The sequence below is a fragment of the Scardinius erythrophthalmus genome (genome assembly GCF_964197995.2).
Source record: "Scardinius erythrophthalmus genome assembly, chromosome: 16".
Taxonomy (NCBI): Eukaryota; Metazoa; Chordata; class Actinopteri; order Cypriniformes; family Leuciscidae; genus Scardinius; species Scardinius erythrophthalmus.
The window spans coordinates 6,830,127-6,850,083 of record NC_138236.1 but is presented as its reverse complement, the minus strand read 5'-3'; the positions used below and the strand labels follow the sequence as shown (position 1 = coordinate 6,850,083).

Here is a 19,957-nt window from a genome sequence, read left to right as displayed (position 1 = left end):
CCTAACAGAAACTGAGCCTCATAAGTGAACAATTTTGAAAGTTTCACATATGCAGCAAAACCATGTGCCGCACAACTAGAGCTTGTCTCAAATGATTTCAAAAGAGTTTAGTTTTAGCATGTTGCTATTGGGCTAAATTGTTTTTCCTTAGTATTTTTGTCTTGTTTTCCAGTACAAATATCAAAATATTCTTAAGTCAAGATACTTTGACTTGAAATGCAAAATGAATTAAGGCAATCAATCTTATTTTCTGGAAGAAAAGAAAAATAATAATCAAAATAAGTGACTTTATGCTCAAAACGAGAAAAAATGTCTGCCAATGTGGTCAGAAAATTTTAATTAATTCAAATGGAAAAAAAGATAATTTTTCTGACCACAGAGGCAGATATCTGTTCTAGTTTTAACCATAAACTCTGAATTTTGATGAATTTTTCAAAAAATTAAAACCCTTGTGGCGTTAAAAAAATACTTTCAGGATTTACTAAAGACATGCAGTAAAAAAAAATTTGCACTGAAAAGGCATTGACAGGGTTATTTTTGCAGCTGGCCTTATTGCATATGCATTTGTAGGATTTCCCTTTCAGACGCAAAATTTATGGGAGGAGTGTATTTAAATGAATCATGCAAGGTGATTTACTAAGGTTTGCACTCGTCAACTTACTGGTATTTGTGCCATTATTTACTGCCCAAAAAAGCATGTCTTAAACCAGATGCTAATTGGTAGATTGCATTGTTCATTATGTAAAAGATGTGTTCTTTAATTTTGCACATCGTCAGTAGATCACGCGCAGAACTTTACACTCCCATCGACACTTTTTTGGAATTGACCTCTCACGCTAATTTGCCCCGTTAAGTAAATCTGGCCCATAATACAGGATCTTTAGACATTTTGTAACTCAAGAAAATATTTAAATATTTGTACTGAAAAATAAGATAAAAAAATATAAAATATAATTAAGTAAATAATTCCTTTTTTTTTTTTTTATTCCCATTTGCTCCAGTAGCAAAATAAAAAAAAAATCTGCAATTGCATTTCAATGAATTTTCTAAATATTGAGAGATTGGTTACTCTCATGCAGCAAAATCAACTAGTTTTCTGTCATTTAATGCCAACACAAAGTATAGTGTATATAAATATAAGAAAAACTTTGCTAGATTACCGATGTTAATAACTGTGGAAACAGTCTGTGAAAAGGTCAGATTCCAATCAGAGTGAGCTAATTGATGCATGTTAGCATTTAATCACTTATATTTATGATTGACATTTTGCCCACCATCTAATTTTTAATCACTGAGCTTATTGCAAAGCATTATGGGATTATATTCTTTGAAACAATTTCATCAAAAGGCAACATCATAATTAAGTTGCCTACATTTGGAACCTTAAAACGCTCCTTAGGTTGGGTTTTGGAACACAGCATGACCGCTTGAGCCAAAAGCAAGCTAACTTTCCAGCTCGCCCTGCCCTCACACAGTGATGCCTGAAATAGCAGCCGGGTTCAAGGCGGTCCATCATAGCGACAGACACCTGTTCATTAGGACCATTCAGCAGGGTGGCAGGGGAAGTGCCTCCCTTGAACACATTTCCCTTTAAAAGAGGATTAGCACTGAGGGAGCTCTCGATTCCAGCTGTCATCGGTTCCGCAGTGGCATCTGGATCAAAAAGCAATCTCATTTGAGCTGGTAGTGCCGTGATTGGTCGCAGCAGACCCTGGTTAACCTATGAGTGACAGCTTTAAATCCCTCCTCACATTTAACGCCACCCCATACATCCAGCATTCAGAAACGCACGTTCAGTTTTCAAATCCGTAAGCAGATGTTGCAACATGAACCTAAACACAAACAATCAAGATCATGAGCGTGTAAATGCCAAATGAAAATGGAAAATGGGGCAAACATAAAACGCTGATAAGGTGCAGCACTAATTTGTGCTTTCTGTAAATTCTGTCCAGTTTATGTTTATTCCTGGCAAGAATCAAGTTTACAGTTTACAATTCGATCTACATTCATCATAATTCTGCACTGATGGGAGTCACATACCGATAGTTCTTTGGTCACCCTGTTTACACCTGGTATTAAGATGTGTTTTGGTCGATCGGATCACAAGTGGACGATGTTAAATACAGGTGTAAACAGGGTCTGAAACGTTTTAATCTTGTCCACTTTTCACCACTTCCAGAGGTAGCTGAAAATGCATTCGACCAGGGCTGGGTTTCCCGAAACCTTCTTAACGCTACGTCGTTCTTAAGTTACACCTTAAGCTGTACCTTATCGTTAATACGTGTTTCCCGAAACGTTCTTAGTTAAGTATGCCTTCTGTAAGTCATACTTTCGGAAAGTTGGTCTGGACCACTCCGTCTGAATCCACATCTCCGAGTTTACAAGAAGAGATTCAAAATCCACTGTTTAAATCCTTTTTGATCACTGCCGAGCACCGTACGTGACGTACACTTTTATTACTGAAATGCTGGAAAGTATTTACAAGAACAATATTTCATCACAGCTCCACCTCAGCGAACAAAAATGGGAAAGAGAAGAAAGCACATAAATAATTTAAATGGTTATGGCAGCAATATATGATACAATTTTAAAATATGTAGGCAAGGCTATTATAGGCTATTATAGTTTGGTTTTTTTTTTAATATCCCATGAGTCCTAATAAATGCAATTTCAACTATTTAGGAAGTGATTATTTTATAAAGAACACGGCTTTCTCACATAAACAGCCCCTGCACGAGAGAATAATTGATTCTCGAGCCATCGATTTCAACCAATTCAGCACCATCGCCACGGACAGCGCCGTTAATGTCGCACGTAAGAAGGTATATCTTAAGCGGCTTCCTAAGGTATAGTTCGGGAACAAGCCTAGAAATGGTATACCTTCAGTAAAGTTATACCTTAAGAGTCTTCGTAGCGTGCTAAGAGACAACGTTATCGGGAAACTCAGCCCAGATCGTTCGAACGGCCACAAAAGACGCCTACTCTCCGTCTACTGACTTAATGTGTAAACTTTATGGGAAGAGCACTAGCCAGACGGGATTTAAACTTTGTCGGCTGAAGACCCAAGTTTGGTTTGAAGACGAAAAACGTACCAAGCACAATGTTCTCTCACCATTCCTGATTTCTAACACGCACTCAGCACATTCGGCATGACTCAGGCTTGCAGTGTGAACGTAGCCTAATCTGGTTTGCTGGTTTTGGGCACATTTCTGCTGGTCAGGCTGAGGCTACGCTTTCCAGGATTCTTTGATGAAAAGAAAGTAAAAAAAACAGAATTTGTTTCAAAACAATATCTTTACCGTGTACACACTGAGGTTGTCAAAAGTTAGTTGAGTGAGGTGTTATAATCTAAACCTGTGGTTACTCTGCTCTGTGCATCCGTATTACCCATGTGGCTGTGCTGTTGTCATGCCTGTGGGTGGGGGGAGGATGAGGGAACATCTCTTAAGAGTAAGTTACAATAATAGCCTACATGACTAACAATAGAGCGGTAATGGATACTCCAGTATTGTTGGAGAGCGCAGTTTCCTGTCCCTGTCCAGAACAAGCCATCAGTAAGTTAAACGCTGTCAGTATGCTTAACACATGTGTTAATGTGGCCACAAACACACACACGATAACAACTGTGCCAAAAAGTCATTAGTATGGTTACCAAATCCGATCGGATCAGTCAGACATAGGACACCTATCATCTCCCAAAGAAATGATATCCAAAGTAGAATCCATCCCACATGAGCAGTCGAGCATCACAGCAAAAACAGTGTAATGCGGCACGCAAATACACATGAACCACGGCATTAAAGCAACAGAACACTCAAAAACAAAAGTCTGTTATCATTTTAACATGGCATCCCATTAGCCGACCTAAAACAACTGGAATCTGTCTTTCACTGATTAAGATTGGAAGAAGAGTGACCGATTAAATGAATGCCTTTAAATGTTCTCTTCAAATCCTGGTTATATGAAGGAGTTGAATAGGAGTTCAATCAAGACTATTATGCCTTTTAAATGTATTTTGTTTATCATCATCTAAATGTAGGAGAATCCCAGTCATAAAAAGCACCATAAAGGTAGCATGTAAGTTGTCCATACAACTGTGAAATTTGGAAAAACATGAGGGTGTGTAAATGACGCCAGAATTGTCATTTTATTAATTTACAGTAAAAAGCAATTGTCATTCCCAAATTGTATCTTTCTTGTAAAAATATATAAGCTCTCTTTATTTATCTCTCTGTTGTGATAAAGAGATCAACCAAAAATGAACATTCTGTCATCCTTATATATGTTGAAGAACGTTGGGAACCAAACAACATTGGGTTCCACTGTACATTTCTGAAAATATCTTCATTTATGTTCTACAGAAGACAGAAAACCATTCAGGTTTGGAAGGACATGAGGGTAAGTAAAGGATCAGGCATCAGTTCTCAGCGCTGCTGTCCAGGGTGCTGAATCTGATCTTACAGAGTCACAGACCAGCACAATCTAATCTCAGACTGACCGCCCACTGACCATCTGATACATGTCCACCGAAATAGCAAGAGCTGCTGAAATAACCAGTCACTGTTCTTTTGTCCAGATGTACAAAGGGAAACTGCTTACAGTCATGTTCACAGGTTAACAGCTAGGCTGCTACAATGAGCATTTCACTAGACAAGGTTCATGGCATTGTGCCTTTAACAAAACTGAGCGAATGAGATTTACGAGCAGAACTACTACCGTTCAAAGTTCGGGGGCAGTAAAGATTTTGTAATGTTTTTGAAAGAAGTCACTTCTGCTCACCAAGGCTGCATTTATTTGATTAATCATAAGGTAAAACAGTAATATTGTGAAATATTACAATTGAAAATAAATTTAAAATGTAATTTATTCCTGTGATGCAATGTCATTACTCCAGTCTTCAGTGTCACATGATACTTCAGAAATCATTCTAATATGCTGATTTCCTGCTAAAGAAACATTTCTTAAAATTATCAATGTTGAAAACAGTTGTTGCTGCTTCATATTTTTGTGAAAACCATTATACCTTTTTTCAGTATTTTTCGAACAGCATTTATTTGAAATAGAACTTTTTACCATTTGGTCAATTTAATGTGCTCTTGTTGAATAAAAGTATTAATTCTTCACATTACAGTCCATTTTAAAGACGAAAGTGAATCATTTATTCTTCATCATGTCATTCCAAACCTGTATGACAGCAAACATACAAGAACAATGACATCTGACATCAAACGTGGCACGACCTGTCTTAAGGCTTTTTCTAATACGTGCAAACATGAATGACAGGAATTTGTGGAAGAGAGGATGATTTTTAGCACATACTGACAAATTCTTTTTGGATGCTTATAGAGCTGATGGGTAGTATCGCCCATCTCCTTTTATGTTAAATAAATAGCTTTAGAACGAAATGAGGGTGAGTAAATTATGACAGAAATTTTGGGTAAACTGTTCCTTTAAGAACAAGCAAAAAGTTTTTTAAATACTCTCCAAATGGAGCAAAGAGATTAGATTGAGAAAATGGGCCAGACACAACTCAAAAACACACTGCTTCACAGAAATAATATCCTTAAAGGGATAGTTCACCCAAAAATGAAAATTCTGTCATCATTTACTAACCCTCAAGTTGTTCCAAACCTTTATGAATTGCTTTCTTCTGCTGAACACAAAAAAAGATATTTTGAGGAATGTCGGTAACCAGACGTTGATGGACCCCATTGACTATACTATGGAATACTATGGAAGTCAATGGGGTCCATCAACTGTTTGTTTACCGACATTCCTCAAAATATCTTCTTTTGTGTTCAACAGAAGAAATTCATACAGGTTTGAAACAACTTGAGGGTGAGTAAATGATGACAGAATTGTTTCTCTTCTGAACATTAACAGACTTCATTGTTTATCTTTTACTCTTTTGTGCGAACACTTAAACAGACTAAGATACTCAAATACATGAAAATAACCTGTGGCACCAAGCAGAATTATAATGTACTAGTTAGTGTAACTACAGTGCTATGCATAAGTTTAGACACCCATACTAAAGTTGACTAAAAAGAATCATCTTTTGGAAATTGAACTTAATGCCTTAATTTAAAAAAATAGGAAAAATCGAACCTTTAAGGACACCAATTTTCTTTGTGAATGAATAATGTATCGTAAATAAATAAATGTTCTTCCTTAAAATACAGGGTGCATAAGTTTGGACACCCCTATGTTAAATTCCCATAGAGGCAGGCAGATTTTTATTTTTAAGTTTTTTTTTTTTTTTTAGGATACTATGCATCCTGATAAAGTTCCCTTGGCCTTTGGAATTAAAATAGCCCCACATCATCACATAGCCTTCACCATACCTAGAGATTGGCATGGGGTACTTTCCATAAGATCATCTCTCAATGCAAATCAAACTACCTATTAGGCTAACTGAAATAAAACCATGCCAATCTCTAGGTATGGTGAAGGCTATGTGATGATGTGGGGCTATTTTAATTCCAGAGGCCAAGGGAACTTTATCAGGATGCATAGTATCCTAAAAAATAAATTAAAAAAAAAATACTTAAAAATAAAAATCTGCCTGCCTCTATGGGAATTTAACATAGGGGTGTCCAAACTTATGCACCCTGTATTTTAAGGAAGAACATTTATTTATTTACGATACATTATTCATTCACAAAGAAAATTGGTGTCCTTAAAGGTTGGATTTTTCCTAATTTTTTAAATTAAGGCATTAAGTTCAATTTCCAAAAGATGATTTTTTATTCCTCTTTTTAGTCAACTTTAGCATGGGTGTCTAAACTTATGCATAGCACTGTATATACAAATCAACCATTTCAGGCAGAACAGGTACTAAACTTCAACAGCACAGCCTCTATATAAACAAGCTTGCATGTGGGTCACACTGCTGATATTTCATGAACCTATTTGTTTTTGAAGATAAGCACATTTTCATCCTATTATTATAGAGATGGTAATCCCCTGTGTGGCCATCACAGGAACATTAAATGCATGTCAAATGGTGTATTTGATCTGATTAGATATTGCATAAACAATGACAGGGGGTTTCCTAAGCAAACATTTCAAACAGCATCGTGTTCTTTCTGCTCCTGAAGTCCACACCAGTCACCAGACTTCTTTCAAAATCATTTGAAAATCAACTTTTAAACTGTAGTGTGGATAAACACTCTCACCCCTTGCTTCTTCTACCATTCCCACAATCCCCAGCACAAAACTGCAACACAGCTCCCATTGAGAGTACACTGCTCACTCCATGCTAGTGAACACTTAAAGTAAGCATCATAAGAACCAAACTCCAAACATAACTCTAAAAAGGCAACCCGTTCTGTCTAAAGTGATGTTTAAAGTATCACCCCCGAGTGTGTTTGACATCTCTTTATTAAACAGTCATTCTGTGGCATCATGGGAGGTGAATGTTGCCTAATGCAATGTGATCTGACTGCTAGTTCTTCTACAACCCCAACAGAGCCAAGAGAGCGCGACTTCAGTCCAAAGCTATTTATAGTCGTCCATGAATAACGTGAGGCTCTTCAGGATTTGCATGCAATCAGCTTCAGATGAACCGGTGCCACATCACACTCTCACATTTCTGCGCTCATTTCTACTGACCAGCACACACACACACACACACACAAGACCTGCTTCCCTTCATTGCTTCACTGTCATTCTCTTGACATGGTCAAGAAAGAAGTCAACAAAGTCATTTTACTTCTGGTGTCAATCGGTGCAAGTGTGCAAATGAGATTTAAGAGCTACAGAAAACAATTACTTCAATTTTATTAACTTCTGCACTCTAAACTATTGTATAATTTCAGAAGATTTCTGAATATTGTGAATAAGTCATGTGAACCACTTTTATGGGGCTTTCCTGTAAGTTTTGGAGATTGAACATGAGGGCGAGTAAAGGCCTGTTCACACCAAGAACGATAACTATAAACATAACTATATTAGCGTCCACACCAACGTACGAAAATGTTCTGTTTATAATAAGCATGTGCTGCAGTTCTGTCGTCTGTAGCTTTAAATGCTCAAGCAGCAGGGTGGATTCTGATTGGCTGTCGTCAATTGACTGGCTGTTTTTATTGTTTATCAGCTAGAAAAAATCATTCTGAAAGTGATTCCAGTGATATCATTCCTCTTTGTCATTACCGATATAGTTATGGTGTGGACTCGTTTTAGAAATGCATCTGTATGTCCTTGGTGTGAACGGGCTTTAAATGTAGTCAGAATTATTATTTCCCGTTAACTATCTCTTTAAGCAGCCTGTCTGTAATCACTATGGGGTTTTACATAAACACAAAGACTCTACATGCCCATAAATGTAAAGCAAACAGAGAAACATCAAGGCATTTGTGCCAGAACGCTTCTAAACGCTGCACACTCTCCATGTTTCCCAGTGTGCCGGGTCAGCCTTATGCAATAGCAGGGCAGAACTATACAGCAGGAGTGTTGGGTTTCTCATCGCTGTGACGTAGCGCTCTGTGTACTATACTCACGCTGGGCGCTTCCGCTGCACAGGAAACTGGCTGACTTCTGATTTACTCATACACTGCGTATCACAGCATGTTAGTTTGAGGTCATTTATTCTGTTTTACTGATGAGTCAACAAATGTTTCCTGGATCTAGTGCACACATAAGCATACAGTGCATATCTACCTTATGTTCAGTAATGAATTCCTATACTGCACAACATACATGGTTTTATAGAGGAAACAGTAATGTTTTAAACAGTAGTGGGCCTATGCCATACTGCCGTCACATGCCCTCATGTTTAACTCAGTGGATGCTGTTTTTTTTTTTGCATTTTTAATCAGCTTTTGTTTAAAAATGCTTTTATTTTTGACAGCCCAATTATATAAAAATCACAGCTTATATTACTTCTGGTTCATTCACTACATGGAAATGGAAAGTCTGGTCAAGCACAATGCATTGTGGGATACAGTAGCTCATTTCAGTAGCATACTATTTCTATTTCTAATATATCATCAGATATTTTTGCATACTATTATAGAATTTATTCATACTTTAATTTAAATTAGCTTTCATTTTTATTTTTAGTAATTGCTATGTGCTTTTCTCATTTTTATTAGGTTTTTTAATATTTCTATTTATCTGTAATTATTTATTTTTTTGTTTAATTTTAGCACTATTTTAAAAATGTTATTTCAGTTAGCTGCCTATTGGGAAAATTTCTAATTTTCATTTCAGTTTTCCATGGTCAGTTTTCTATTTTCTATCTTTTCATTTTAGTTCTGACCTTTGCGTTTGTGTCTCACGTCTTTTGCAGCATGACACAGAGTTCTAAACGTGCGGCGGTCAAGTTAAAGGTAAACTATGTAACTTTTTTTGTTCCAAATTTACAACATTTATATAATGGGCTAGATTGAATCACTACGGTACGCCTATAATAAGAAGTGTTTATATTCAGACTATTTTAGACCGGTCGGGACGACAACAGCTGCGGAGTAGCCCAATACCTGCGTGACTCGTCATATACATAGAGAGAAGTAGCTCTGGAACCTCATAAGTGACTGATTTAGAACAGTATGGCTGCATTTACACTTCAAGTCTTGATGCCCAATTCCGATTAGTTGACTATATCCTGACATTTTTTTTTTTTTTTTTGACGACCAGCTTACATCTTCTTTTAAAAGTGACCCATATCCTAGGGCTGTAATCAACCAAAGAAAATCTTGGTCGACTGAAATTCTCGACAAAAAATCGACTAAAAATGACGTTAGGAAAAAAAACATTAAATTAATTAGCTGCGCACTGTGCGCAGTAGGCTACTTGGTAGCCTTGTTGTCCGCCTAAATTAATTATAAATAAACATAAAAAACTAGTAGGCTATTTGCAGTATATTAAATCGTTTTTGACCTAATTATTTTGCACTGAAATGAGTCTGACACACGAGTCTGTCGGCAGCATTGCATCACGTGCACCTGCGCAAAATCATAGCCTATGATTTCCAAAAATAGTACTATGTTGTCAACTAGTGATATCATCACAAGAACTTTTGAGGAATATGCAACATAATTTAGACAATTGTTTTTGTCATATGTATTATAATAACTGACAGACACTATAATTTCAGCCGCTCTGTCGCACAGAGTGAGGCTGAACCTATTTTTTACAGTCTATGGGCTGAACATAGGAGCTCAGCTTCGCGGCTGAGACACGAATAGACTATTAACTTAAAGCTTTTACTCTTAAACACAAAAGGCACGTCCACTTTAATAAAAAAAAAACAATATTTATTAAATAAAATTTGCATTCGACTTTTTTCCCGTTTTCTATTTTAAAAAAATGCTGCCACACTGCCGATGTCTTTGTTGACATGGTAGAAGAGGACTGACTATGAATTAAACGCTCTCACAATTAAATAAATAATATTCAGCAAACCTTCTAGTAGCCTACTTTCTTCAATCTGTCTCTCTTCTCCAGTGGGTTGAGCTAATCCAAAAGAAGTGAAAACAAGGGGGGTGTTCTGAAGACAGACTGTTACCTGTGAAACAGGGGTGCTCTGAAAGCACCCCCATTAGCAATTAGTGCTTTCCACCTGATGAAATGAACGCAGCAAAACTGATGAAATCAGAATTTTGGTCGAGCCAGGACGTATCGACCAATAATCGACTAATCGACTGGGAGATTACAGCCCTACCATATCCGATATCGGCATTTACACTATTCACTTGGCAAAACAACCCAAGGTAGATGTACTGACCCGGAAAAGCTTAGGCCAAAAAGGAAGTAAAAACGGCAATGGACGCAGATGCAATGATAATACAAGCTTTTGCTTTTCGCACAATCTTTAAAGGTCAGCAAAACATTGGGTCGAGTTTTCGTACTCCATTGTGCCACTGAAAAGAGTCATGTGATCGCACTTGGTGTCCACCCGAGTTGACTTCAATCGCCACCGTTGCTTTTTCAATGATGTACAACATCATTCTGATCTGTCTGCTTACATGGCAGACGCAAATGCACATATCCGATTCATATCAGATTTATTTCCACATATGAATGAGGCCTGAAACTGATCTGAGAATATCGGAATCCATGTGCTTTTTCCTGCTTACATGTCCTTGGGTCATATCCGATCTGTGCTACAAGGGAGAAAAAAAAAAAAAACGGAATTGGGTGACTTGAACCATGTAATGTAAATGTGGCCTATAGTGTACATCAGCAGCAACAGAAGACTTGATTCGCAATTGGATTCAAAAGAGTTGCATATTTCTAAGCTAATGAAGCAATAAAGCTAAAACTACACAGCTTTTACTTTGTCTGCCTTTTTAGATAAATATTTCCACTGAGCACATTGCAGGCGGCTCTCTAGATTCTGAAACAAAACATCAAATGAAGGAAATTTTAAAAAAAAATTGCATTATCACATAAATGTAGTGTGAACAGCAGGGGAGAAGAGTGGGTAACTTTAGAAAAGAGCGAGAGAGAAAGAGATCAACAGAATACAAAGATAAAAAGAAATGAGAGAATAAGTAATGTTAGGTGACAACATCAACGAGTCACGAATAGGAAGGCGAGTCGAAACGAGAGGAGGGCAGAGGTAATGCGGACAAACAGAAGCTCTGCTCAGCCATCATATGGCTTGCTCTCAATGCAAATGCTTATTTAACTTAATTATGAAGCCTTCTAAACATGCAATCCCAGAATGCAGTGCAACAATCTCAGTGAAAAAAAATCCAATATGGTGGACAAGGGAAGAGATTTCACTTACTATTAATTCCGTACTGAAAAGCATTGTAAATATACATCTAAAAATGTAAAAATGACTTTTATAGGGCTGGGTTGAATTAAAGATTTATCTATTTTAACTGATTCTCATTTTGATGAACCGATACTGATTCTTAAATCCCAAGGCTCGATCTTTTAGTCTGTGCTGTTTTCAGTTTCAGTGAACAAAACTTCACTAAACATTATTTGTAGTGTGCCTGCCATCCAAAAAAATTGCAATAAGCTTTGTCTTTTTTTGCTTTTGAAATTAAACAAAGACCCAGCTTTCAAAATCTAAATCTAAATAAATGTTGTTGTTGTTGTTGTCTATTCTTCTTTACTACTAGTTATGGCACAAAATAAACGTCAATGAACATCAGAAGGTATGCTGAATGTGTACAACACAACTTAATGAAACGAATCATGTCTCAATCAGTGTTTCACGGAGAGTTGTCAACAGAACAGCTTGTAAACTATGTCATGTAACATCACATTTATCTCAGGAAAGCCATTCAATCACAAGAGCTTGATAGTTAGCTAGACAAAAAGTTATGACAGCCACCATTTAAAGGGGACCTATTATGCAAAATTCACTTTAACATGGTGTTTGAACATAAATGTGTTTCCACAGTGTGTACACAACCACCCTATAATGGTAAAAATCCACCCATTCCTCTCTTTTTAACCCCCTAAATCATAAGCAGTATCTCTTTTGTAGCGTCACAAATGCTTAGGCCCCGCCCACGATTGCTGAAGGACTCTGTCCTATTAGCATAGACCCCGCCCTGAATGAGCTGTGCACAGTCCGCAATGTTTATCTCCTCGCCAGAGCATTTAACAGCAGCATTCAAGTAAGAAATGTATTCTTATTTAGCCTGATATGGCTTTAAAACGCATGCAGATAATAAACTTTCATGACGATGAAGAACTGTAATGTCACGTGAGTGTGACCACGATAGAGATGATAATCCAAACCAAATAGATGTTGTTAGTTTTTGGCAAAGTATCTGAGGCACAAGCTGTAAAGGCTCTGCCCTCTTCTGAAAAGGAGGGTGGGGAGCAGCAGCTCATTTGCATTTAAAGATACATGCACAAAAAAAGCATGTTTTTCCTTCCACTCAAAAATGGGCATATACAACGTGGTATCATAAATAATCTATGGGGTATTTAGAGCTGAAACTTCACAGACACACTCTGGGGACACCCGGACTTATATTACATCTTTTAAAAAGGGGCATAATAGGTCCCCTTTAAATGTTTATATTTCAATAAAAACAACGGAGTAGAACAGTGATTATATCATCTCATAAATCTGCCTTATGTGCAATTTACATGTTTGACTACAAATCAGTTGTTAGGCTTCAACCTTTAATAGTAATGTAACAACTGACAGGATTCCCTGTAGTTTACATCATTAGTTGAGAATATTTTTTGTACTATTCTAGATATTTGATCTGAGATCGAATTTAAATCGAATCGCAAGTTTGTGAATCAAAATCGAAGTATTGCTTTATGTTAGCAGCATGATTTGATCCTGCACTACTGTCTATGTAGAGCGTTCCAAATCAGTTTTCATTTAGAATACCTACTGTATCTAGGCCATAAGCAGCTCACTAGGTTTTGGAACAAAGCTAAAAGACACACCCTCAACTTTTGGTTAACCAACATCCCGTGTTTTTTCACAAACCAGCTCATTAACATCCCGTATGCCAGCTAGCACACTGATGGAAGACGCTAATGAGCAGGACGGAGCCATTTGGTGTGTGTTCTGCAGTGTGGATTGAGCCTCACTGCGGCTCGTCCCCCCGGGGGCGACAAGATGTGTGTGTGGGGGAGGGGGTCTCACGGAGGTTCTTTACATGGTAGCGGGGGATGCCATGTGTACTACAATTCTGGTCACAACGTTCCTCACTGTTAGAATGCACAGATGGATAATGGATTTAAGGAGGGATTCCTGTGAGTACTGACGGGAAATTATTTCAATGTATGAGCAAATGACAGTCTCAGCCTCAGACAAGCACACCCACAGTCCAATCAGAGACTGGCTGACGCATAAAACTGGCAAACATTAGAAGCAAATAGGCAGTTCCAATCAGGTTGACGCCCGAGAGTTGTGGGTCCAGGGTCTGCCTCGAAACAAATGCATGTTCATGCAATGTAAAAGGTACTGAATGTAATAGTTTTGCCTGTACTAAAGCATGAAAATACCATATGTTTGCAGATATTTACGAAACATGCAAAGTTCAAATACTTGTTTCTCAGAAAAACACTTCTACAGCAAGTACTGTGAAATGTGCCTTCCGTGTCGGGATGTCTGCTTTTGTTTTGGACTGTGTGATCCTACCTACTGCTAATTTACCCAATAGTATTTCGACACTCTGGGTTGCCAGTTGGTGTAAAACAGCATATTGCAGACATGGAAGCCAGCAAACGAACAGGGTCAGAGATCGCAAATTCTACCCGACCTAAAAAGCCTCAGCATCAATCTAAAAAGCTCTGTGACCAGAGGCATATAAAACAGACACATTAGCATTGTCAATTGCGCTCATTCCTGTTGCGTTTCCTCAATCTGGCAAGCTGTGTGAGCTTCGAGTCTAAGGAGAAGGGGGTGGGGGAACAACCCTCTCCAGTATTTTGAATTTGGACTGCAGTGCCTATTTCAACCACTAGCTGTCAATATTACATACAGCCCCTTTAATGCAATGAGCAATTTTAAGTAATAGCTAATCGTTATATTTGTCAAAGTTTGCCAGGTTAGTGGCATCAAATCTTTGATACTCAAGTATTTTAGTAATGAGCTATATATCCAAGAGTATAACTGTGTTCTGGCAAATTGTACAAAACAAACTGTGGTTGACAGCTATAAATGTTGGTCACATGGTCTTCAAGTCTAAGCTGACATTTCTTAGCCTGAATGAGTTGCGAATGAGAACAGCAAGTCAAAAGTCTGGCTATTTGAGAAAGAGACAGAAAGAATAGGTGAATATAGGTGGCTGTGGGAAGCACGCACCAACTTGAGCACACTTACTTTCACAGGGTGATACAGGTCTCGTTCTTACCCATAGGCCTCAGTGATCCCAGAGGGAGAGGGGCAACCCCCTGGACACAGCAAATCTGCAACAACTGCTCTCTCAATGCAATCTCTCTCCAGTCAAATCTCTTAAACATCCTGTCTCTTTCATACTCTATAAACACCTCCCTTGGCATGCTCTCACTTTCAGCAACTAAAACTCTCCCTCACTCTCCATCTCTCTCTTACTGGATTTGTTTCAATTTCTTTGTGGCTCATCCAGTGAAGATGACAGGAAGTTGGCAAACACTTCAACAGAGGGCTTCTTCATCTCTTCATTCTCCCAGGATTCCCTGATCTGGCTTCCAGCCACTGTTGTGTATTTATGTTTATGCCTCTTTAAAAAATAAAAGGAACATCCTGTGGCCTGACTGCCGTGGTTACGCTGAGATGTATGGTGCAACAACCAGGCTTAAAACCTGCTTGTTCTCCATTACCACCTTGACTAGACAACATCTAATTCCAGAACTATCATGCTAATGAGCAAATATGATGCATGAAAACATACTGTGAACTTTGTTCCCAGTGCAGAAGAGCTTTTATTGAAACTAAGCAGCAAAAACGGCTCATTCAGATTCAGAAAGATGCTTTAACACAATTATGATTGGCCACATTTCCCAACCATCATGGCAAGGAGGAAGTATGACAGATACTATTAATCCTAGACACCAGAAGAACTCATTAAAAGAGTATAGTAGTAAATTCTGTCAAATCTTGTGCTATTGCTGTCTGTGTGTAGCACCTTCTGCTCTGCAGAACCTTCTGAAAGGAGCAAAAATCAGCCTGGGGTGCGTTTCCAGAAAGCAGCGTTAGCCAACTATGGTCGCAGGTTCCATCATTATCAGCATTGATACATGAGTCTGTGTTTCCCAAAACCTTAGTTCCAACAAACATTCGCAAATAGCATCACAAAGTTGTGTGGTTGAAAGATTATTTTACTGTTTGCATGACATGTGGACTTAATAAATCCTTATGTTGAGCAAAATCAGCAAGCTGAGATTCAGCACAATCTATGTCTTTTATTTTGAATATATACAAATGCCCTTTACGTCTTTAAGTTTGTCAAGAGATTTAAAGCGCCATTTTTGAAGAGTGCGCATGTGCGTACTAGTACTTAAGAACGAGCCTATGATTGAATCTGAATCTGTTGAACGACAAATTTGCGACAGTATGGTTTTGGGAAACAGCTAGCTGATTTCTAGTTGATTTCAAACGATGCATCATACTATGATAGTTCAGCAGCGAGTTACATCATTGTATGGGATACGCCCCCCTGTTTAGTTCCTATGAAGTGAGCCAATCATTACAGAGGTTGTACGAATACAAGTCTTAAAAATACAGAAGCTAAATCCGTCAATTCAATTGGAAATAGTTATAAAAAAATTAAATCCACTTAAAGGTGCTCTAAGCGATGTTGGGTGACGCCACTTCTTGTTGACGTTCAAAGTATTGTCAAACAAAATGGAGGCTAGCTCGACCCTCCCTCCTCCTGTCCCCCAACCCCCCTCCCTTCCATGCTTCCTGAAACAGTCATGAACCATTTAGAAAAACCAAACTGGATTTACCCGCCTGTCCAGCAAAAACAGAGCCACCTGAATGTCGGATTGGAAGCCCTTCTGCCGGCGGAGTTCTCGCCACCTTTTGAACGCTTAAATTTGGGACTTTGCGCGTTCCTTCTCCTTTTCCCTATTCTTTGTTATTTGTTCATCGGAACGTCGTCTCTTTGGTCGTGTGTCGGCCATATCAATTCTCAAGAATATACATTTTTTAACGTTAGTCGCTGTCGTTGTCTAGGACATCTCTCCTCTAGCTAACTTCCCTCTTCATGCTTCTCTCTCCTCCACTCCCCACACCCCCCTTCATGTGCACGCACACTAACCCCCCAACCTCAAATCATTCTTGTAGGTTATTGGCTGGAACACTGTTTGTTATGTTTCGTGGTCCAGGCTGGGCCAGTTTGTTTTTCTTGCCGTTTGTGGAGCCTGGGCTGTCTACAGAGACCGCGTTTTTTTACAGTGTGTTCAGGGGAGAGGCAGCTAGCGGATAGTGAGGAGATGTTTGCTGTATGTGACAAAAAATGTTTAGGCCTAAAAAACGCAGAGTACCTTTAAGTTAGTGAAGGTTTTATGTGCCGAAAACAGTCATAGTTTAGAGCAGGGGTGCAAAACTCAGTTCCTGAAGGGGCCACAGTCCTGCAGAGTTTAGCTTCAAACACACCTGATCCAGCTAAACAAAGATTATTTGAGAACTACAGCAGGACTGTGGCCCTCCAGGAACAGAGTTTTGCACCCCTGGTTTAAAGGAAACAATTAATTATGCAAATTATGATGATATGACCCTTTTAAATAACACAAATGAAGGCATGGCCTTGTGGACCAGCGATGAGAATGTGATCAGGCCTCGAGTCACATGACACGGGCAGCAGCTCTGCACATTCACTGTTCAGTATAAGTAACAGTCAGGGGCCAACAAGCCGCCGTGTTGTTGTGTAACTCTACACCGGCCGTTTGCACACTACTCTAGAAAAGATCAGAGGCCTCGTGACTGCGTCCACACTGACGCTAACCAACCATCACCCTCCCTTACATGACATCAGCACATCCCTCTCGCTCTCTCGAAACTATGAATGGTGGATGTGTGTGTTTAAGAGGGAGGGATCAAGTGACTCACCTAAAACACACACACACCAGCAACGAGGTGGCATTCGGCTTTACGTCTGTGACTCATGTTTACTTCACTTATTGCACGGAATCGGCCCTATTTCCATGCTGCAGTGTTAATATTTACCTAATGATAGAAGCACGTCTCCACACCCTCACAAAAAAAGTCTGTGAGCTAAAGACACTCTGCAGTTGCTCATATTTCCTGTTTGAATCATAGAGTTTGTGCATACATGTATTGCACACTGCTACCAAATCACTAGCTGGGGGAAATCAGATAAGTCATTAACCATAATTAGCCTTAAAAACATTACCTTGTTTTGAGAGGCGTTAAGAAATTGCAAACATAAACAAACATTTTCATTGGGTGTAACGCAATACAAGTAACACAAGTTACATAATCAAATTACTTTTTTCCAAGTAACTAGTAAAGTAACACATTACTTTTAAATTTACAGTTACTTTAGAGTTACTTTTTTCAAAGAAGTAATGCAAGTTACTTTGTTTTCCTATTTATTGACACAAATATACTTTATGTATTTAATGTAAATCTATTAAGCAATGCCTTTGCTGTCGAGCTTCGATAAGCAAAAAAGACTTTAGATAAACAACTTCTTTTTTGTTTTCTTCTCCTGCATCTTATTCTTCTGTAATCCAGAATGTCAGCACAGCTGAAAGGTTTGTTTGAGCTGCGTCCGCTACTGTACAGGCGTGAATTATTCACTTATTTCACTTTTGGTGTGAAAAGGCCTTTACATTTGCCAAAAGTAGAACTTTTTTTTGTTATTAAAAAACAAACAAGCAAGCCCAGCCCAGATGAGAAAAAGTAATGCAAAATTACTTTACATAAAATATAAAATATGGGAATAACCCAACATTGTAATGCAATACTTTTAAAAGTAACTTTCCCCATTTATATGAATCATTTTATTCATATATACATCATAAAATAATACAAAAGTATCTTGGTTTGCCTAGCATTTTATAAACATGAAACCAGACCTTTCTAAACATGAAACAAGCAACAAAAGTTGTTTTGATTGTATAGCAGTGGTATGAAAAACAGAACATTTCAGTTGTGACTGGTTGTAAATCATGAGATTATTCATGACTATTTTATTCTATTGACAGCCCTAAATAAAATATTCTTCGTGGAAAGATTTAATGTTACTTTGACAGAAGTAGCCAATCGCTTAATTTTTCAAGCAATGTTTCTATTTTATGTTGTTACTTACTACACATACTATTTCTCTCATGCAGTATAAAAGGACCTTTAAACATTATAATATATAGTTGGCTTTACATTTTAAAGTGACAAATTCTCTAACAAGATCAAATATTTGAGGCTCCCAGGCATCAAAAACCCATGCTGTATTGAACCATTTCCCCAGTTCCTAAACATCCGCAAATATGCCCGAGAACATATTTCTGGAAAAATCCAACCAATAAAGGAATATAATAGCATTTCATTAAAACCATTTGCATTTATACTGAAAACAACTTTAAATTCTCCATGTTTCAATCAGAACGGCATTCAATGGGTCTGTAAGTCAGTGGACAGCGCCGTCGTGCTGAAATCTCTGGCGCCGCAGCCTCAACGCTCGGGTCAAAACAACATTAGATATTCACATCGATTAAACCGCAATAGCGTGCTATTCTACTATGAGCTGTCATTATGAAGTGGGCACTTGTATAAAGGCAAAATGGCGCATAATAAAATCCCATAGCTGAGAATGAAGCATAGGCCTTATCTCCATATGACTAATAAACACAAGTGTGATTCTAAACCTCCAACACACGGGCTCAATGTTTCAAATCAAACGAGGGATCGTTCACACCTCATTCCCTCTCAATCCTTCAGCTCGAGATAGATTTCCTTTTCACATATAGAATCCATAAAGCTCTTACTTCAGCATGGACTGCTCCTTCTCCTCCTCTTTCTTCTGCCTGTCCATGACACCGAGGATGATCTTCCTCTCCTCCTCGGTGAGGTGGCTCAGGTCCGGCATCTCCGGCAGGACAGGCCCGCTGTGGAGCCCGGCTGGAGCTGACATCTTTACACGCCGATGCTGAAGAAGATCAATAACCAGACTTAATCCATGATGAATGCAAGGTCTATTTGATCAATCATCAGTGCATTTTGGTTGCTCTGGAATCAAAGCATTAACCCACCACAGCAGCATCTCTGATGACCGTTATGGTGTTTTACAACACTATAAAAGAGGATCAGTTATTATACAACTATTGTAATGATAACAATGCAAGCTCATGGACTATAAATAAGGTAGATTTTACAGCATTAGATCAACCATTCTATGAGCAATAGAAGAATGGATACAGCCGGTCCGTTTAAAGGTGATGGCTATTGAAATTCACGCGATCCTGTTTAATATTCTCCTCTTCCTCAATGCAAAAAGAAAATGAATACAGCATCGATGCATTATGAATAAAATAGCAGATCTCAGATGTTATTCCAGATCTCAGTGAGGATGTG

General features: G+C 38.3%; 1 protein-coding gene across 3 annotated transcripts in view; it reads right to left on the bottom strand.

Moving 5' to 3' along the window:
- The window catches only part of rims2a (regulating synaptic membrane exocytosis 2a), a gene marked incomplete at its 5' end in the record, with an annotated part of 182,173 nt that extends 162,656 nt beyond the window's left edge, over window positions 1–19,517 (bottom strand). For all 3 annotated transcript variants that reach the window (XM_081389341.1, XM_081389343.1, XM_081389342.1), the window contains one exon: window positions 19,372–19,517. In XM_081389341.1, the coding sequence (XP_081245467.1) occupies window positions 19,372–19,517 (146 nt within the window). The remainder of the gene's footprint in view (window positions 1–19,371) is intronic.
- Window positions 19,518–19,957: the final 440 nt, after the last annotated feature.